Source organism: Callospermophilus lateralis, chromosome 3 (genome assembly GCF_048772815.1).
Source record: "Callospermophilus lateralis isolate mCalLat2 chromosome 3, mCalLat2.hap1, whole genome shotgun sequence".
NCBI classification, from domain to species: domain Eukaryota; kingdom Metazoa; phylum Chordata; class Mammalia; order Rodentia; family Sciuridae; genus Callospermophilus; species Callospermophilus lateralis.
In genome coordinates, this window is record NC_135307.1 from 48,456,895 (window position 1) to 48,476,011 (window position 19,117).

A 19,117-nucleotide genomic window follows, 5' to 3' on the forward strand; every position below is an offset into this window, starting at 1 on the left:
CAATAATATATGTAATTGGACATTATAATAGCAAGGCCTGCTGATATTTTCATTTACTTTGGGTTATACTGTTGCATTTTATCCAATCCATTTATCTTATCATGTTTTATTTTATTATTGACTCTTATTCTAGGTACATTCCTCTGAGCACTAAATAATGTTAATAAATAATGTTCCTTTTTTTAAAAAAATTCTACATGCTTTTCTGATTTTTTTATATTTTCACTGTTTGACCTTACCAAACTGATGCATGATGTTAGGAATATTGATCATGTCTAAAAGAAAACAACACAAATGACAAAAGCCTGGGGAGGAATTAAAAATAAGAAACATGTGGAAGAATTCTGATATGAGAGCATGAGACATTTTCTGTACTTTGATTTATCAATCGCTACATGACAATTGTGAGTCTGGTACCAGTGCCAACTTAAAAGGAATATGACAAGGTGGCATTACAGAGGCAGATTTGTACCAGATATTATGAATATTATCTTAATTAATTTTGTTTCAAAATATTGGAAGTACTAAGAAGCTATAAAACTGAAACATCCTTTATTTTATTAGTAGTGGCCCATCTAAACCTTTTGCTTTAACAAAAAATAGGTGAGATTGCTTTTACAGTAGTTATTTTTATAGTAATATTGTACTTCTTAGTTTTATCTACATACAAATTAAGTATGTAATAGAATGTTTTTATAATTATGATTACAGGTAATCATTACTTTTTAAAATATTTTTCAAGCTTAATTTTTTACCCTGGAGTTCATAAATTTAGATAATTGAATGTAATATTATATAAAGGTTTAAGAAACAACAAAATTTTACTTTGGGATTAATCATAAATCTAGAAGACATTTTAAAATGTTTTTATTAGTATATATACAACAGTGGTATTCATTTTGAGAGGAAAACATTTTTAGATAAGAATTTATATTTTTAAATGTGTTTTAGCTTCAAGAAAAACTGGCTAAAGAGGATAAAGAACAGAGAAAATTAAAGCTTAAACTGGAACTCCAAGAGAAAGCAGCAGAAGCTAAAATTGCTGAAAAGGCAGCAGGTATAGTAGATGAGTGTTAGCATACAGCCTGAAGAATCACATACACGGTTATTATATGATGTGTCTTGGTGAATACTAGCATACTGCCGTATTTGCCAAAGGTGGGAAAGCTCTGTCTTTTTTTTTTTTTTGGCTGCTTAGAAAATAGGTGGCTTTAACATCCTGGTACTGGTATTAGTGAGAGCTTTACCTGTATTCATACTGATTTGGGCATTAAATGCATTGTTAACACCATGTCAATCCAATCACAAAAAGGTTGTTTGTTTTGTTGGAAGGGCCTGAACAAACAAGGGGAAATAATGATTACCAGTGCCTCTACCTTTCAACCAGCAGTTCAAATACCACTTATTTTTTTAGCTCGTTGAGAGGAAATATTTCTCCTTCATATGAAGATAATCATATATTCATTACAAAGGAAATCTGCATTTGATTAAAAAAATCTTTTTTGTACAATTAAGAAGTTAAAATTTCATTATATAGATAACGATAAGAGATGTTTTCCCTGAGATTCAAGTGACAGGTTGCCACAGTTTAATGTTATAAATGACTGCCTTAAATATATTTTTGGAGTCTTGTCTTTATTCACAGGTCTTTTCAAGGGGAAAATTTTTTTAACATATCTGTGATATGTTACAAATATAAGCAAATGATTCTCCAGTCTGTGATATTCATGTATGTTTGTCAGTGTGGCTCTTTCCTTCATATTGTTTTCATGTGTTAAGAGAAATTTAATAAAATAGTACATGTTAGCATTCAGTGGCATTTTCACTAATTTAATATTTTTACATCAGTTGCAATGATTTTTAAAAATAACTTATTTTGTAATTAGACTGAGGTTATAAGTATGTTTATAAGTCACTTGTAAAAGAATCTTGGTATCTAAGGTCAGATACATGATTAATTAGTATAGCCTGTCTTCAAATATTATTTTGGAAAATAGGACTAAACATCATGAAGATATAACCAAGATGACCATGAATAAGTACGCCAGCTGAACACCATCATTGCTTTTCTATTAATGTTAAACTGCTGTAATGTTTTTGTTTATTTATTATTGGGGAAAATATGAGAGTAATATATTTTAAGGAAAATTAATGGTGTTAAAATGAATAATTCAAGTTTAGAATAATTTAGGAATTTTCTGGGTTTTTATAATCAAATACACACATATACGTATATACATATTAACTGTTAGGATGGTATTGCATATAGAAAGTATGCTTGTTTAGAGGTATAGACATAAAAATTTAACTTTTCATATATCTTACAGAAGTAATTGGATAATGTGGGGACATTGAGACTTATTGAGAATCATGAGCATAGCATATATCTCCTAGGGTGCTCATTAAGCAGTTAAATCTGTTGTATAATATAGCTAAGCATGCCCTTTAAATATTTATTGATATATTTAAGGTTCCTTTAGATAGAACATTTGAAACATGCATGCATAACATGGAGAAAATTTGATTATCTTATAATTCTTATTAATCACAAAACAATCTGTTTCAAGAGATGTGTCCAAAAGAAAAATGTCAAAACACTGTCATGAAAGTGAGATAAAATAAAAATCCTTCAAAAAGTTTTTAAAGTATTAATTTTCGATTTGATTTTTGTTTTTTTAATGTTTCACTTCTACCTTATTTAAGAAACATACTTTACTTGTAACATTAGAGAGGATTATTACTGTTACATCAAATTTTAATAATAGTGAATTGCTTAAAAATCCACTGTTTTGAAACTCTGAAAACTGTAATCCCTTAGTGAGCTCATTTCTAATTATATGCACAGTCTTTTAAAAATATTTTAAATCCAGGAGCAGTGGCACATGCCTGTAGAACCAGTAGCTTAGGAGGTTGAGGCAGAAGGATAGAAAGTTCAAAGCCAGCCTCATCAACTTAGCAAGACCCTTAGCAACTTAGCAATACTCTGTCTCAAAATAAAAAATTTAAAAAAGAGCTGGGAATGTATATATTTATTTATATAATATGACATATATATCTTGTATAAATGTATAAACTTTTTTATTTTGTTGATTTATACATATTCATTTTGATGAATTCAAAAGTGCATTTAATGTAATTTTCTCCATTTCAATCTTTTTTTTAAAAATAATACATTTACTTTTATTTTTTTAAAGAGAGAGAGAATTTTAATATTTATTTTTTTTAGTTATCGGCGGACACAACATCTTTCTTTGTATGTGGTGCTGAGGATCGAACCCAGGCCTCACGCATACCAGGCGAGCCCGCTACCGCTTGAGCCACATCCCCAGCCAATCCATTTCAGTCTTTAGGACTATCCCCTTCTCTCTCTTCCTTCTTCTCCCTCTTATCTTCCTCTACCCCAGTGATCTTACGTACACTTATTTTCTATCTGACCAGTACCAAGTGCACTCAAAAAGCAAAACATAACAGAAACAACCATGTTAGTATTTTAAGAGAAAGAGGTATAGTATGGAATTATGATTACATGTTTTAAGTTCTGTTTCCTATAACAAATAGTCCACATAAGTATAGATGTTTTTTCTATCACTACTTTTTTTATTCAAAATAAAAAATGTATTTGGTAATGTATATTATGAGTATACACAATGTCTAAGTAATGGACTTAAGCAAAATATGTTTAAAAACATCAAACTATTCCACAATAAAAGAATTGTAAAAACGTCTGAGCCAAATATTAAAAATAGCAAACAAAAATGTATGACACTAGAGAATTTTTTTAAATGTTAAAATATGATGGAAAAAGCAGTCATTTCCCTTGAGTATATAAAATAAGCATATACACAAGTATGTTCACACAGCTTTAGTTATGATTGCAAGAGAATCAGAAACAATCTAACAATAAGGATTATAGCATATTTATGCGGTGAGACTTTCCAAAGAATATTTGATGATATGCAAAAAAGTCTTCATAACTCAATGTTAAATGAAAGCTGTAAGGGAAAAACTATATAAATATAATTTTGTTAAAAGAAACAATATTCATTCGTGTCTTATGTAGAATGAGAGAGAAGTTTGGGTGTTATTTAAATGGAGCTATTGGTTCAGTGAATGGTTTCGGTCTTTTTCAGGCTTTGTACAATGAACATGTATTAGATTTAGTTTAGTTTTAGAAAAAGTCAATATTACTTTTAAAAGATGTGATTTAAAGAAATACTTGCATTCGAATGTTAAAAAAAAAATCCTATGATAGGTTTGAGACATAATGACCATATAAACCAAAGTTTTATGGAAACCATATGATATCTATGATCCGGTCTTGCCATTTTACTCATGCAGGTTTTCTGGTCTTTGAGATTTGCTCCGTATTTATCTTTATATTTGTATATGTATCATGTAACTTATGTATACATTAATCTTGTCTTCCCAACTGGCTGTATAATTTATAAGACTAAGAATCTGGTACAGTTAAACCACAAAAAAGAAAATGTGTCCAGTTCTCCTTAGGCAGTTTGATGTAACTGGGAGACCAGAAGCCTTGGATTAGTCCTAGGTTAAAATCAGTTTTAATAGTTAATATTGATTGTATGCCTTTGGGTGGGTTTCTTAACCTCTCTTGACTTTTTCCCATGGTAAAAAAAATAATAATAACTTACAGGTTATTTTAAGGATTAAAGACAATGGTAAAAGCACCTATTTTATAACTAGTACTCAATATGTTATAGCTTTATTTAATATTGTATAACATTATTGTATTTTCATAAATTCTTGAACTTTTGATAATGTTATCATTGTCAAAATTTATGAAATATTTTATTCTATTTAGTTTTTATATGAAAAAACTATATATATGTGGAATACACACACAGAACACTAATACATTTTACTAATATGTGAATCCAGAATAAAAGAAATGACATACAAAGGATTTGGGCTTGTATCCCTATGATAAACCATCATGAAATAATGTTCATAGTTTCAAATATTTTGCTTTGTTTTCCTTTGGTTTTTAAAGAATGTGAACAGTGTCATTCTATGTGATTTTATGTGTGTTTGAAACTCAGTTGTATCCTCTATCATGATTAAATCTCAGATGGTTGACCCTTTTACCTTCCCTTCCTTTTTGTACATCACTATTATCATCATTATTACCATTGGCACTAATTATTATACACTTCAGTATTTTATAAGATCAATGCTTAATTTCTTTACCAGTTGAATAAGAAAGTTTATCTAGAGCCCCTTATGTACAAGGCACTGTGTTAACTCATGGACATACATCAACAAATAAGACAGATTTCAATCATTTGTTTTTCTTTTTTTCCTATCACTTCTCAATCATATACCATACATGTGTGGGTAGATAGTGGTTAAATTCTCAGACTTTGGATTTAGACCTTGTTCTAATCTTTTTACCACTTATCATGTGTAATAACAACTTCACTAAGCCTTGGTTAAAACCTACTACAGGTGGCTATGACATTTAAGTGAGATAATATTTATGAAGTGCTTAACCCATAGAAGTTACTCAGAAAATTATAGCTGTGGTGATGACAACTTTGTCACCATCGTTTTTCTTCAGACTTCTTCTTTTAAAGGAGATATAATCAAAGTGTTTCTCGTAGTTCTGGAGTTATATAAGAAACTGTTCTATACTAGTTCTATACACATATAACTACCCCATTGTTATTTATATATGGTTTTGTTTTACAAAGAATAAATTTCTGTTTCTTTTTTAAAGTATATTGATTATTTCAATAAAATGAACCTCAGTATTTTTCTAGGGATAATGAATACCCACTCTCTATTTTCTGTGGTGCTAGAATTAAAACTCAGGGCCTCAGGCATGCTAAGCAAGCTCTCAACCACTGGGCTACATCCCCCGCTCTTTTATTATTTATTTTGAGACACAGTCTCTAAGTTGTTCAGGTCAGTTTCAAACTTACTATCCTTCTGTCTCTGCCTCCTGAAGTAGCTAGGAATATAGCTATGTGTCATCTCCCATGTGCCAGTTTTTCATTTTGTCTAATTTTTCATTTTAATCTTATTGAGAAAGTTGGAAAATATGATAAAATTTTAAAATCTCTACAAAATGAAAACAGATGAAAAATGTAGTCTTAGGAAAAGCAGAATGTATAGCTCATTTCTTCCTATGTGTTGACATTGGAGGGAAAAATTATCTCATTGCGGCCATGTAGGAATTTTAACTTTGTTTTGACTTATTTAGTTATACACATGGATAATATCATTTGAAAATTATTAGCATATATGGTTTTCAAACACTAGGAAAAAATTTAGAGAAATACATTAGAAACATTGAATATTTGTATTTAAGTGTCTCTTCCACATAAAGTAAGTGATTAAACATTTCAAAATTTATTTTAATGAAATTGAGTTTAATAATAGTGTATAGTATGATTTGTAGCCATTAATTTGCTCTTATGTCAGGGATGTGTTTATAACTCTCCAAAATAGCTAATTTAATTAAACCTTTTCTTTTTCCTAAATAGTCTCAGTGGGCATTGTTTAGTATTTGTTGTCTCTTTAAGTTTTATTTTTCTGTTGCTTTTACAGTATCCAGATGATATTTAAATTTTGCGTAAAAATATTTAAATAATGTTTTTATGTTATTTTTATGTTATTTTGTGATATTTAAAATATTTATGTTTCTTTAAAAGCCTTATTTTTCTATTTCTTGAAAGCTCACGTTAGAGCCTCTGCTTTATGTTAGTTATTTTTCTTTCTTGCATGTCATCCATTAAAGATTAGCTGTGGAAGGTTGGAGCATGGAGAGATTATGAATGACAGAACAACTCCTGTAGAATAATAATCAGTTTTTGGTATTTAATGCTGTTTGACTTTTGCAGACACATTTCTTATTAACCTTTGGTACAAAGAGAAATCCAGGTTCCTGATATCTCATGGAGAAGATGAATTTGAGATCCTCTTCCAATTAAACTGAAATAAAGCCAATATTGGGTTTTAGCCAAAAGAACTCCTTAGTTCCTAAATCTTGTGTTTATAAGTCAGTCTGTCTGTCTATCTATCTATCTACAATTTAGTAATTCAGTGATTATATAATTTGCCTAACTTACTTATACTCAAAACGCAAGCACTTAAAACTGCTTTTTCTCTGTATACATAGATTCTTTCCTGTGCATCCAAATTTAGGGAAATAGTAAATAAAAAAATTGTCAATTCCTTCTTATTACAGAGAATGTTAATTTCACTTTGGTAAGGAAGAATTTAATTTTGATTACCCAGAGGATCAGAACATAGAATCCCTGAAATTTACATCTTAAATTTCTCTATTTAGGTTCAAATATAAATCTTTAAAATATAGATATGTAATCTGTCATAGTAGCAGATATATTAAAGTTACCCTAATTAATTAATATGGAAATAAGGATTATTGTGTAATAGAAAAGTTTACATTATTACCTTGTAAAAAGACCGTTACTGTATACCAGATTTCAAATGATATTGACCATATACTAATTACAAATAGAGTGAGTTCTCTGTACAAGAAGCATAAAAAATAGGATATTTACTTCTTAAGAAATAATTCACATTGGAATCCCATTTTTTTCATGTATATAATAATGACCATCAATAAAATATGATAACTTACAGGTTATCAATAAAATATGATAGCCTTTCCTCTAATACTTGAATGCCTTAACAGCCTTAAGTTATAATGGAACATTAAATCTTTATTTAGTTATTTTTTAATTCATAAGGAAAAAGCTGTTCTAGAATATGACCAGTAATTTCAGATGAAAACAGAAGAACTATCTGTATGAAATAAAGGAGGTAGAAATATTAATAGTTAGAATGTTAATTATATTACTGATTTTGGCTACAGAATTCTGTGGAGGCAAATCAGGATATATTTTGACAAGTATCAGCCAAATAATACTTGAGGATAAAATAGGGTCATTTTGTATTCTCTCTCCCAAGAAAAGTGTTTTGTTTTGTTTTCTGGGAAAATTGTTTGAAATAAAGGTTTAGTGGACAAGACAATCCATTACATACAGCAATAACCAACAATTGGAAATATTTTATTAGATATGGCATTTTGGGATTTAACATGATATTTAAGACCATATAAATATCAGATATTTAAGACCATAAAAAACTAAATGTATTACAAACAAATACATAAACAACTTTTCAGAAAGTGATCTTAAAACTTTCACTTTGAGTTCTAAAGAGGAAATGATACTAAGAATGTTTAGGTAGCAATTACTTTTCACTTTTGGTATCAGTTAAAATTTAGATTGTTTATGTAGTAAATAAGTAAAATACTGTTAAATTGTATTTCAAAAGCCAAAAGATTATTGATATTGATTTTAATACTTTAAGGATAAACTTATCTCTTTTATACTTTTTAACTTCAATATCAATGTATTAAACTTTAAAATGCTAATACGGAGCATATTTCAAAAAGTGTTTTTATATTATATTTGAGTTATCTATAGTACATACATATATAGAGAGAGACATCGATATACATTGCTGAGGGGTTTATTTTAAAATTTTGTGTTTCATATTTTTGCTACTATTTTATATAATTTTCTAATTAATCTTTAACAATTTATGTACTGGTGCTGAATATGAATTTACAGAAGCTTTGTAAAGGAAAGTTTGATAGTTTATCTCTTAAGATTTTAAATAGTTGACTTATAATGTAGTCAGCACACTTCTAGGGATTTTCTTCCTTAGATATGCATATTTATAAAATAGATTTGTGTTCAAAGATTTTATTACATTAATGTTTACATAAAGAATAGTTGAGGACAGTGTAACATCCAATATTAGGAACATCTTAGGTTGAATAAAATATGGCATGTCCAAATGATAAAAATTTCATGCACTATTTTGTTTCTTTTGAAGAATATTTAACAGTATAGCAATACATTACTTATTTTCAGTATTCACAGAAACTTAAAACTATGTTAAACTCTTTGTCTCCTTTAAATTTTTATATGAGCCTCTACTACTTTTTAATCAGAAAATGTTACTTACAAAATAATGTAAATTTTTGAAAAATCTACTCCGGTTTTAGAAAAACACAATAATCTAACCTATAAAACAAGTTCTAAAGTAAAAAATTGAATTATGCATTGTGGTTCCTAAAGCAAGCATCAGACTACTTGAAGTAGGTTTTGGATAATTTTTACTGGCATAGAGCCTTTACTGTTTCTTTTTAAATTTCCAATCACCAGTTTACACAAAGAAATAGAAATGATAACTTTAAGACATTAAAAAGCATATAGTACAATGTTTGTGGTTCTGAAATGTCTATGTGGTAATTTAATAAAACACTCATTATTGATATATTTAAAGGAGTCTATTTAACATTATAATAAATCTCTCCAGAATGGTTACTTTTAAGTATGAAGCTGTAACAGTAACTATTCATACACTCTTATTTCATACTTAGATTCTTTCATATATAGGAAAAGGGCAGTCTTTTACAAAACCATTTTTTTGTTTTGGAACATGAATTGTATTCAGTGATTATTTGATATGTTTAAATTCCTAATTACTTATTCTTCCCTCTCTTTAATTCAGCTTTTTATGTTTATATAACTACCATGAGAATGTTAACAGATTGTTTTATCTGAGAAATATCTTTCAAATATGTTACTTAGAGAATCATGATTCAATGTTTAAACTAGAATGTTTTCAAATATATGGTCTCATTCCTACTATATTTTAAAACTAGTTTGAAAAGTATAGAACATGTAGACTTGGGTTCTACTAAGAAAATATGTACTCTGCTTTGACTCAATAAACTCATACTTTAGTGTGGTTCAGCTTATTCATATTTACTCATGCCCATATTAGAAAACAATTAGCTTACTAAACAAATTTGAGTGTTTGGTGGGGGGTGGGGGTAAGGTTGATCCTCTCTGAATCTTTCTCATTTGACTAAGAATTATAGGATATTTGATAACCATGTTTAAAAATGGAGATATCCAAATATTATTGTAAACACCCAATGATTTGTTTTACCTACAATATAAGTATTTTACTTGGTTGGCTTACATAGTAGCTAATAATATTTGTTAATGTAATTTAACTGCTGTGAACCTTTACTGAACAAATATTGAAATTTATTCAAGCCAAAGAAAGAGAATCTCTAATGACTTTTGTTAAAGCTTCTATTTAATAGTTAAGGAGAAAAGTTTGTATGACATACGAGATGCAATTAACAGTAGATTTTACATTTAATAAAAAGAAAGAAGCATGCGTATTTGCTTTATTCATTCCATCATAATTTGCATTAGAGCTGTGGGTGTTTAATGAGCAAATTCCAACTAAAATGCTATATTGATTTTCTAGTGAACTTTGTAATAGTCATCTACCTTGGAAAAGCTCAGTGTTTACAATTAAGTTTTCTTTACTAAAAATGTTTGAGAGTTGCATATTGATTCTTTAAAAGTACTGAATTCTGAAAAGAATCAGGTTTTTATAATAAAAAATTTTTACACGTAACTTAATGTTGAAAATTAACATACAGTGATACTTTAATTTTTAAAAATTTCTTATTCATAAATCATATGACCAAATTATACATGTGTCGTTTATGCAAGTTATCTGGCATTTTTAAATGTAACCTTAGAATACTTAAATGGTACCTTCTTTGAAATATACATGTTTAGATCTTAAGCAGCATTATATATAAAGAAAAAAACTTTTTTCTTGATGACACAGCACCAAATAAGCCCTTCATATAAAATATTTTTACCTTTAAGTACAAAATAACTTATTATAAACCCCAAGACATTATCTTTACCCCTTTCATCAGATGCTGTTGTATGTAAAGTGAAACATAACTTGGATTAAATCTCCTTTATGAAGCTCTGATTACATTTTATAGAAATAGTAGGAAACCTGTTGGTATTTAAAATTTGCTAATTATTTATTACTAAAATCTACTAATTTATGTATACCATGACAGAATATTCCAGGTGACATCATATCCATGTTAATTTGTAATGAGTTGTGATTTTTACATCTTATCATCTTACAAATTTTACATATTTATAATTTCGTTAAACTTTCCAAAAAATCATGATACTTTGTATAGATTAGTGTCATTATGGTGTGCAGCATAAAATATACAATGGGTTCTGTATTATTTCTCTTTCAGTTTGTTTATAATTTTTTCATGCCAATGAAAAAGGAGAAACTTTGAACTCCATTTTTTATATGTGTGGTTCAAAATAATCAAAATCACATTATTTATACATACATACACACATATACACACACACACACACACATAGTCACATTGTGAGTCTGTGAGAATCCACTTTATTTTATTTACCTATTTGGCCAAGACTTTTTGTATATTGTCTAATTTAATTTTTCCTAACAATTACCTAGGGTTTGTTTTGTTCTTGGTACCTTGGATTGAAATCAAGGGTACTTGACCACTGAGCCACATCCCCAGCCATATTTTGTATTTTATATAGACAGGGTCTCACTGAGTTACTTAGCACCTCAGTTTTGCTGAGGCTGGCTTTGAACTGGAGATCCTCCTGCTTCAGCCTCCCAAGCTACTGGGAATACATGCGTGTGCCACCATGCCCAGTTTACACATTGTTTTATTATATCCATTTTATATACCTGCTCTGCAACTAAAATAATTGAAGAAATTTACAAAAACAAGGTGCTGAAATTTAGTATCTTGCTTAGACCTAAATAAAAATCCATATTCTTCTATACACTGTGCTGCTTTCCATACCAGGTTTTTTTTTTTTCCCTTAGCTACTATGATTGTTTTCCCTGGAAGAAGATTGCATAGAATTAGAATGGAAAAGTAGAATTCATTTTGGGGTACTACATTCTGGTCAGAAATGCATTTTAAAACAGCATGATGAATTAATAAGATGGTAGCATACTAATATAGCCACAGGCTGCCAAATAACGGTAATGATGATCCCTTTAAATAAGGAAAGATAGAAGAAGTATGAACATTGTGCCAAGAAGTTTCTTCCAAAAACTATTCATAAGAATTTCTTGATTAAACTTACCTAAACTGTTGGTTAAAATCATTTGATTTTATATAGGTGAATATTCAGTTATTTCAGTGTAGTTTGTCATATGTTTTGTTTATCCATTCATATGCTAATAGAAATTTGAATTATTTCCAGATTTTGATTATTAGCTTGTGTTATTTGTGTTAGCTTTTGTATGAACATATGCTTTAATTTCTCTTGGTAAGTACCTATGAGTGGAATAGCTGAATTTTATGGTAGGACTATTTTTAACTCTAAAAAAGTAATCTGACAAATCATATTTGTACTATCTTAGATTTTCACCAGCAGTATGTGAGAGTTCCGTTGTTCTCCATTCTTTTTTTTTTCATCTTTCATACATTTGATTCATGTGAGTTATGCTTTTCCATTTTTACCAAAAATACAAATTGCAGAATCACATCAGTTATACATTCACAATGTTTACATAATGCCATATTAGTGACTGTTGTATTCTGCTGTCTTTCCTATCCCCTACTATCCCCCCTCCTCTCCCCTCCCATCTTCCCTCTCTACCTCATCTGTTGTTGTTCCGTTCTCTCCCTCCCCCCCTTTCTCCTCACAACCTCATATATGTGATTTCGTATAACGATGTAGTGTTCCTTCCATTTCCAGGCAATTTCCCTTCCCTCTCCCTTTCCCTCCCTTCATTCGTCTCAGTTTAATGTTAATCTTTTCCTCATGCTCTTTCCCCCTGTTCAGTTCTTAGTTGTTCTCCTTAAATCAAAGAAGACATTTGGCATTTGTTTTTTAAGGATTGGCTAGCTTCACTTAGCATAATCTGCTCTAATGCCATCCATTTCCCTGCAAATTCCATGATTTTGTCATTTTTTAGTGCTGCATAATACTCCATTATGTATAGGTGCCACATTTTTTTTATCCATTCATCTATTGAAGGGCATCTAGGTTGGTTCCACAGTCTAGCTATTGTGAATTGTGCTGCTATGATCATTGATGTGGCAGTATCCCTATAGTATGCTCTTTTAAGGTCCTCAGGGAATAGTCCGAGGAGGGCGATAGCTGGGTCAAATGGTGGTTCCATTCCCAGCTTTCCCAGGAATCTCCATACTGCTTTCCATACTGGCCGCACCAATTTGCAGTCCCACCAGCAATGTACAAGTGTACCCTTTTCCCCACAACCTCGCCAGCACTTATTGTTGTTTGACTTCCTAATGGCTGCCAGTCTTACTGGAGTGAGATGGTATCTTAGGGTGGTTTTGATTTGCATTTCTCTGACTGCTAGAGATGGTGAGCATTTTTTCATGTACTTATTGATTGATTGTATGTCCTCTTCTGAGAAGTGTCTGTTCAGGTCCTTGGCCCATTTGTTGATTGGGTTATTTGTTATCTTATTGTTTAATTTTTTGAGTTCTTTGTATATTCTGGAAATTCGGGCTCTATCTGAAGTGTGGGGAGTAAAGATTTGTTCCCAGGATGTAGGCTCCCTATTTACTTCTCTTATTGTTTCTCTTGCTGAGAAAAAACTTTTTAGTTTAAGTAAGTCCCATTTGTTTATTCTTGTTATTAACTCTTGGGCTATGGGCGTCCTATTAAGGAATTTGGAGCCTGACCCCACAATATGTAGATCGGAGCCAACTTTTTCTTCTATCAGGTGCAGGGTCTCTGATTTGATATCAAGCTCCTTGATCCATTTTGAGTAAACTTTTGTGCATGGCGAGAGAAAGGGATTCAGTTTCATTTTGTTGCATATGGATTTCCAATTTTCCCAGCACCATTTGTTGAAGATGCTATCCTTCCTCCATTGCATGTTTTTAGCCCCTTTATCAAATATAAGAAAGTTGTAATTTTGTGGATTGGTTTCTGTGTCCTCTATTCTGTACCATTGATCCTCCTGCCTGCTTTGGTACCAGTACCACGCTGTTTTTGTTACTATTGCTCTGTAGTACAGTTTGAACTCTGGTATCGCTATACCTCCAGATTCACACTTCCTGCTTAGAATTGTTTTTGCTATTCTGGGTCTTTTGTTATTCCATATGAATTTCATGATTGCTTTATCTATTTCTACAAGAAATGCTGTTGGGATTTTGATTGGCATCGCATTAAACCTGTAGAGAACTTTGGGTAATATCGCCATTTTGATAATGTTAGTTCTGCCTATCCATGAACAGGGTACATTTTTCCATCTTCTAAGATCTTCTTCTATCTCTCTCTTTAGGATTCTATAGCTTTCATTGTATAAGTCTTTCACCTCTTTTGTTAGGTTGATTCCCAAGTATTTTATTTTTTTTTTGAGGATATTGTGAATGGAATGGTTTTCCTCATTTCCATTTCAGAAGTTTTGTTGCTGATATACAGGAATGCCTTTGATTTATGCGTGTTGATTTTATATCCTGCCACTTTGCTGAATTCATTTATTAACTCTAGCAGTTTCTTTGTAGACCCTTTTGGGTCTGTTAAGTATATTATCATGTCATCCGCAAATAGTGATAATTTAAGTTCTTCTTTTCCTGTTTTTATGCCTTTGATTTCTTTTGTCTGTCTGATTGCTCTGGCTAGTATTTCAAGAACTAAATTGAATAGAAGTGGTGAGAGAGGGCATCCCTGTCTAGTTCCAGATTTTAGAGGGAATGCCTTCAGTTTTTCTCCATTTAGAATGATGTTAGCCTGAGGCTTAGCATACATAGCTTTTACAATGTTGAGGTATGTTCCTGTTATCCCTAGTTTTTCTAGTGTTTTGAACATAAAGGGATGCTGTACTTTGTCAAATGCTTTTTCTGCATCTATTGAGATGATCATATGGTTCTTATCCTTAAGTCTATTGATGTGGTGAATAACATTTATTGATTTCCGTATATTGAACCAGCCTTGCATCCCAGGGATGAATCCTACTTGATCATGGTGTACAATTTTTTTGATGTGCTTTTGCATTCGATCGCCAGGATTTTATTGAGAATTTTTGCATCTAAGTTCATTAGAGATATTGGTCTATAGTTTTCTTTCTTTGAAGTGTCTTTGTCTGGTTTTGGGATCAGGGTTATGTTGGCCTCATAGAATGAATTTGGAAGAGCTCCTTCTTTTTCTATTTCTTGAAATAGCTTGAAAAGTATTGGGATTAATTCTTCTTTGAAGGTTTTGTAGAACTCTGCTGTATACCCATCCGGTCCCGGGCTTTTCTTAGTTGGTAGTCTTTTGATGGCCTTCTCAATTTCTTCTTTTGTTATTGGTCTGTTTAAATTGTGAGTGTCTTCCTGACTCAATCTGGGCAGATCATATGACTTAAGAAATTTATCGATATCTTCACTATCTTCTATTTTATTGGAATATAAGGTTTCAAAATACTTTTTAATTATCTTCTGTATTTCTGTAGTGTCTGTTGTGATATTGCCTTTTTCATCCCGTATGTTAGTAATTTGCGTTCTCTCTCTTCTTCTCTTCGTTAGCATGGCTAAGGGTCTGTCGATCTTATTTATTTTTTTCAAAGAACCAACTTTTAGTTTTATCAATTTTTTCAATTTTTTTTTTTTGTTTCAATTTCATTGATTTCCACTCTGATTTTAATTATTTCTTGTCTTCTGCTATATTTGCTGTTGTTTTGTTCTTCTTTTTCTAAGGTTTTAAGATGTAGCGTGAGTTCATTTATTTGTTGGTTTTTTCTTTTTTTGAGGAATGAACTCCAGGAAATGAATTTCCCTCTTAAAACTGCTTTCATTGTGTCCCATAGATTCCGGTATGTTGTGTCTGTATTGTCGTTTATCTCTAGGAATTTTTTGATTTCCTCCTTTATATCTTCTGTAACCCATTGATCATTCAGTAACATATTGTTCATTTTCCAGGTGATGCAAGATTTTTCCTTCCTTCTTTTATCATTGATTTCCAGTTTCATTCCATTATGGTCAGATATGGTGCATGGTATTTTCTCCACACCTTTATATTTACTGAGAGTCGCCCTATGGCATAATATATGGTCTATCTTTGAGTAGGATCCATGTGCTGCTGAGAAGAATGTGTATCCTCTTGATGACGGTTGATATATTCTATATATGTCGGTTAAGTCTAGGTTATTGATTGTGTTATTGAGTTTTATAGTTTCTTTGTTCAGCTTTTGTCTAGAGGATCTATCCAATGGCGAGAGTGGTGTGTTGAAGTCCCCCATAATAATTGTGTTGTGGTCTATTTGACTCTTGAACTTGAGGAGAGTTTGTTTTATGAACATTGCAGCACCATTGTTTGGTGCATACAAATTGATAATTGTTATGTCTTGATGGTGGATGGTTTCTTTTTACAGTATATAGTGTCCTTCTTTATCCCTTTTGATTACCTTAGGTTTGAAGTTTACTTTATTCGATATGAGAATGGCCACTCCTGCTTGCTTCCGAGGCCATGTGAGTGGTATGATTTTTCCCAACCTTTCACCTTCAGTCTGTGTATGTCTTTTCCTATCATGTGAGTCTCCTGAAGGCAGCATATTGTTGGATTTGTTTTTTTAATCCAGGTTACTAGCCTATGTCTCTTGATTGGTGAATTTAATCCATTAACATTTAAGGTTACAATTGAAATATGGTTTGTACTTCCAGTCATGTTTATTTATTTATTTATTTTAGATTGATTAGTTTTCCCTCTTTGGTTATTTTTCTCCCCCTTTACTGAGGTACCTCCCACTGTTAGTTTTGGGCGCTATTTTTCAATTCCTCTTCTTGTAATATTTTGCTCAACATACTTTGCAGTGCTGGTTTTCTAGCTGCGAATCCTTTTAGCTTTTGTTTATCGTGAAATATTTTAATTTCATTGTCAAATCTGAAGCTTAGTTTTGCTGGATACAGTATTCTTGGTTGGAATCCATTATTTTTCAGTGTTTGAAATACGTTGTTCCAGGATCTTCTTGCTTTCAAAGTCTGTGATGAAAAATCAGTCGTTAACCTAATTGGTTTACCCCTAAATGTAATCTGCCTCCTTTCTCTCGTAGCTTTTAGTATTCTCTCCTTGTCCTGTATGTTAGCTATCTTCATAATTATGTGTCTTGGAGTTGGTCTATTATGGTTTTGGATGTTTGGGGTCCTGTAAGCTTCCAGGATTTGGCAATCCATTCTATCTTTCATCTCTGGGAAGTTTTCTAGTATTATCTCTCTTAGTATGCTATCCATTCCTTTGTACTGATTCTCTGTGCCTTCTTCTATCCCAATGACTCTCAGATTTGGTCTTTTGATGAGGTCCCATATCTCTTGGATATATTGTTCGTGAGATTTCAGCATCTTTTCTGTGTTGACTATATTCTTTTCAATTTGATAAACTTTGTCTTCATTATCTGATGTTCTGACTTCTACTTGATCTAGTCTGTTTGTAATATTCTCATTAGCGCTTTTAATCTGATTTACGGTTTCTTGCATTTCTATGATTGCAGCTTGATTTTTTTTTAACACCTCTATCTCCTGATAAAGCTCATTCTTTGCAGATTGAATTTGTGTGGTTAGTTCCTCTTCAAAATATACTTTCAATGCTTGGATTTGCTGTCTCATGTCTTCTCTAATATTTCGTTCCATCTGAATTAGGTATGCCTTGATTTCTTTCCCTGTCCATGTTTCTGATTCTTCTAGGTCCTCTTGTATATTTAGGTTGTCCTCTATTGTTTGTAACCCCTTTTTCCCTTGTTTTTTCATATTGTTCACGTTGCTTTCCAGCTCTGTTTGATTGCTTAGTAACTGCTTTCTCCTATACATTTGTTTTGGCTTTGTATATCTCTGTTGTCTCTCTTTTGTGGTGGGAGATTATGCCTAGAAATGTTGGGCTTTGTTGTAGTTTAAAGCTGATTCATTCAATTCATATACGGCTTCTAGGTTCTGTATGCATATAATGTTTTGCTGTTTGTTCTTAGGTCTATATGTTTAGGTTGGGTGCTCTGGTAGTACGATGGTTAGTATGTCTTGGCTACTTTAGATGATTGCTCCACTGAAGGTGGATACCACCAGGCAATTGGATCAGGGTATTGAAAGTAGCTAGGTATTATGAGTCTTATAGACAGCCTCGAGACATTCACCTATTTGCATTTAGACACTTACACGCAATGGAAGATGTAATGCTTGGGATGAGAGTTGGGGGTTAGGGGAATGAGGGTGCTGCTAAAGTGGATTCTGCTGGGAAGGAATTCCGCCGGCCGAATTCCGATGACGTCACCTCTCTGCTATGGCGGGCCCCTTCCATTCTTGTTTACAGTTGTTATGATCAGTCTGTAAGTTCAGCCATTAAATAAATAGGTAGTTATCTCATTGTAGTTTTAATTTGCATTTCCCTAATGACTAAAAATATTGAGCACCTCTTCATTTGCTTATTTACCATCTGTATATCTTCTTTGATAATGTGTCTCTTCAAGTCTTTTGCCCATTATTTAATTGGGTTGTTCTTTTATTACTGAGTTATGTTCTGGATGCATAACCTTTATGTATCTGATATTGTAATAAATATCTGATAAAGGAAGCACGTCCAAAACATAATTTTTAAAACTCTCACAAGTCAAATTTTTTCCAGTTTGTTGCTTGTCTTTATTTCCTTATCATTTTCTTCAGAAGAGCAGAAATTTTTAATGAATTAAATTTTAGTCTAATTTATCACCTTTTAAAAAAATGGATGATTCTTTGTTTTTATAGTGAAGATCTTTGCCTACCTAAAGTCACATAAGTTGGTTTCCGTTTATTTTCCTTTCTATTAATTTTTTTTTTTACTCATGCATAATACTTATACATTACAGTATGTTTTATTATGACTTGTTCGTACATGCCTGAAACACCATAACTTGGTCATTTTCACTCCCTAGTATTTCCCCTTGTTTTCCCTTTGCCTTTTTCCTGATCCTCTTTTTCTTTCCTGGTTGTCTTTTCTAGTTTCTTCAGATGTGATCTTAGGTGATGATTTGAGATCTTTCTAATGTACATATTTAGTGATATAAAATTCTTTCTAGTCACTGGGCATGGTGGTGCATTCCTATAACCCCAGTAGCTTAGGAGGTTGACACAGAAGGATCACAAGTTCAGAACCAACATCAGTAATTTAGGAAGATTCTAAGCAATTTAGTTATACTCTGTCTCAAAATTTAAAAAATTTAAAGGGCTGGGCAT

At 31.4% G+C, this 19,117-nt stretch overlaps 1 protein-coding gene across 8 annotated transcripts in view; it reads left to right on the top strand.

Annotated features, from left to right (window-relative positions):
- The window catches only part of Mipol1 (mirror-image polydactyly 1), a 343,144-nt gene that overhangs the window by 111,163 nt on the left and 212,864 nt on the right, over positions 1-19,117 (top strand). For all 8 annotated transcript variants that reach the window (XM_076850214.2, XM_076850223.2, XM_076850217.2 and 5 more), the window contains one exon: positions 952-1,057. In XM_076850214.2, the coding sequence (XP_076706329.2) occupies positions 952-1,057 (106 nt within the window). The remainder of the gene's footprint in view (positions 1-951; positions 1,058-19,117) is intronic.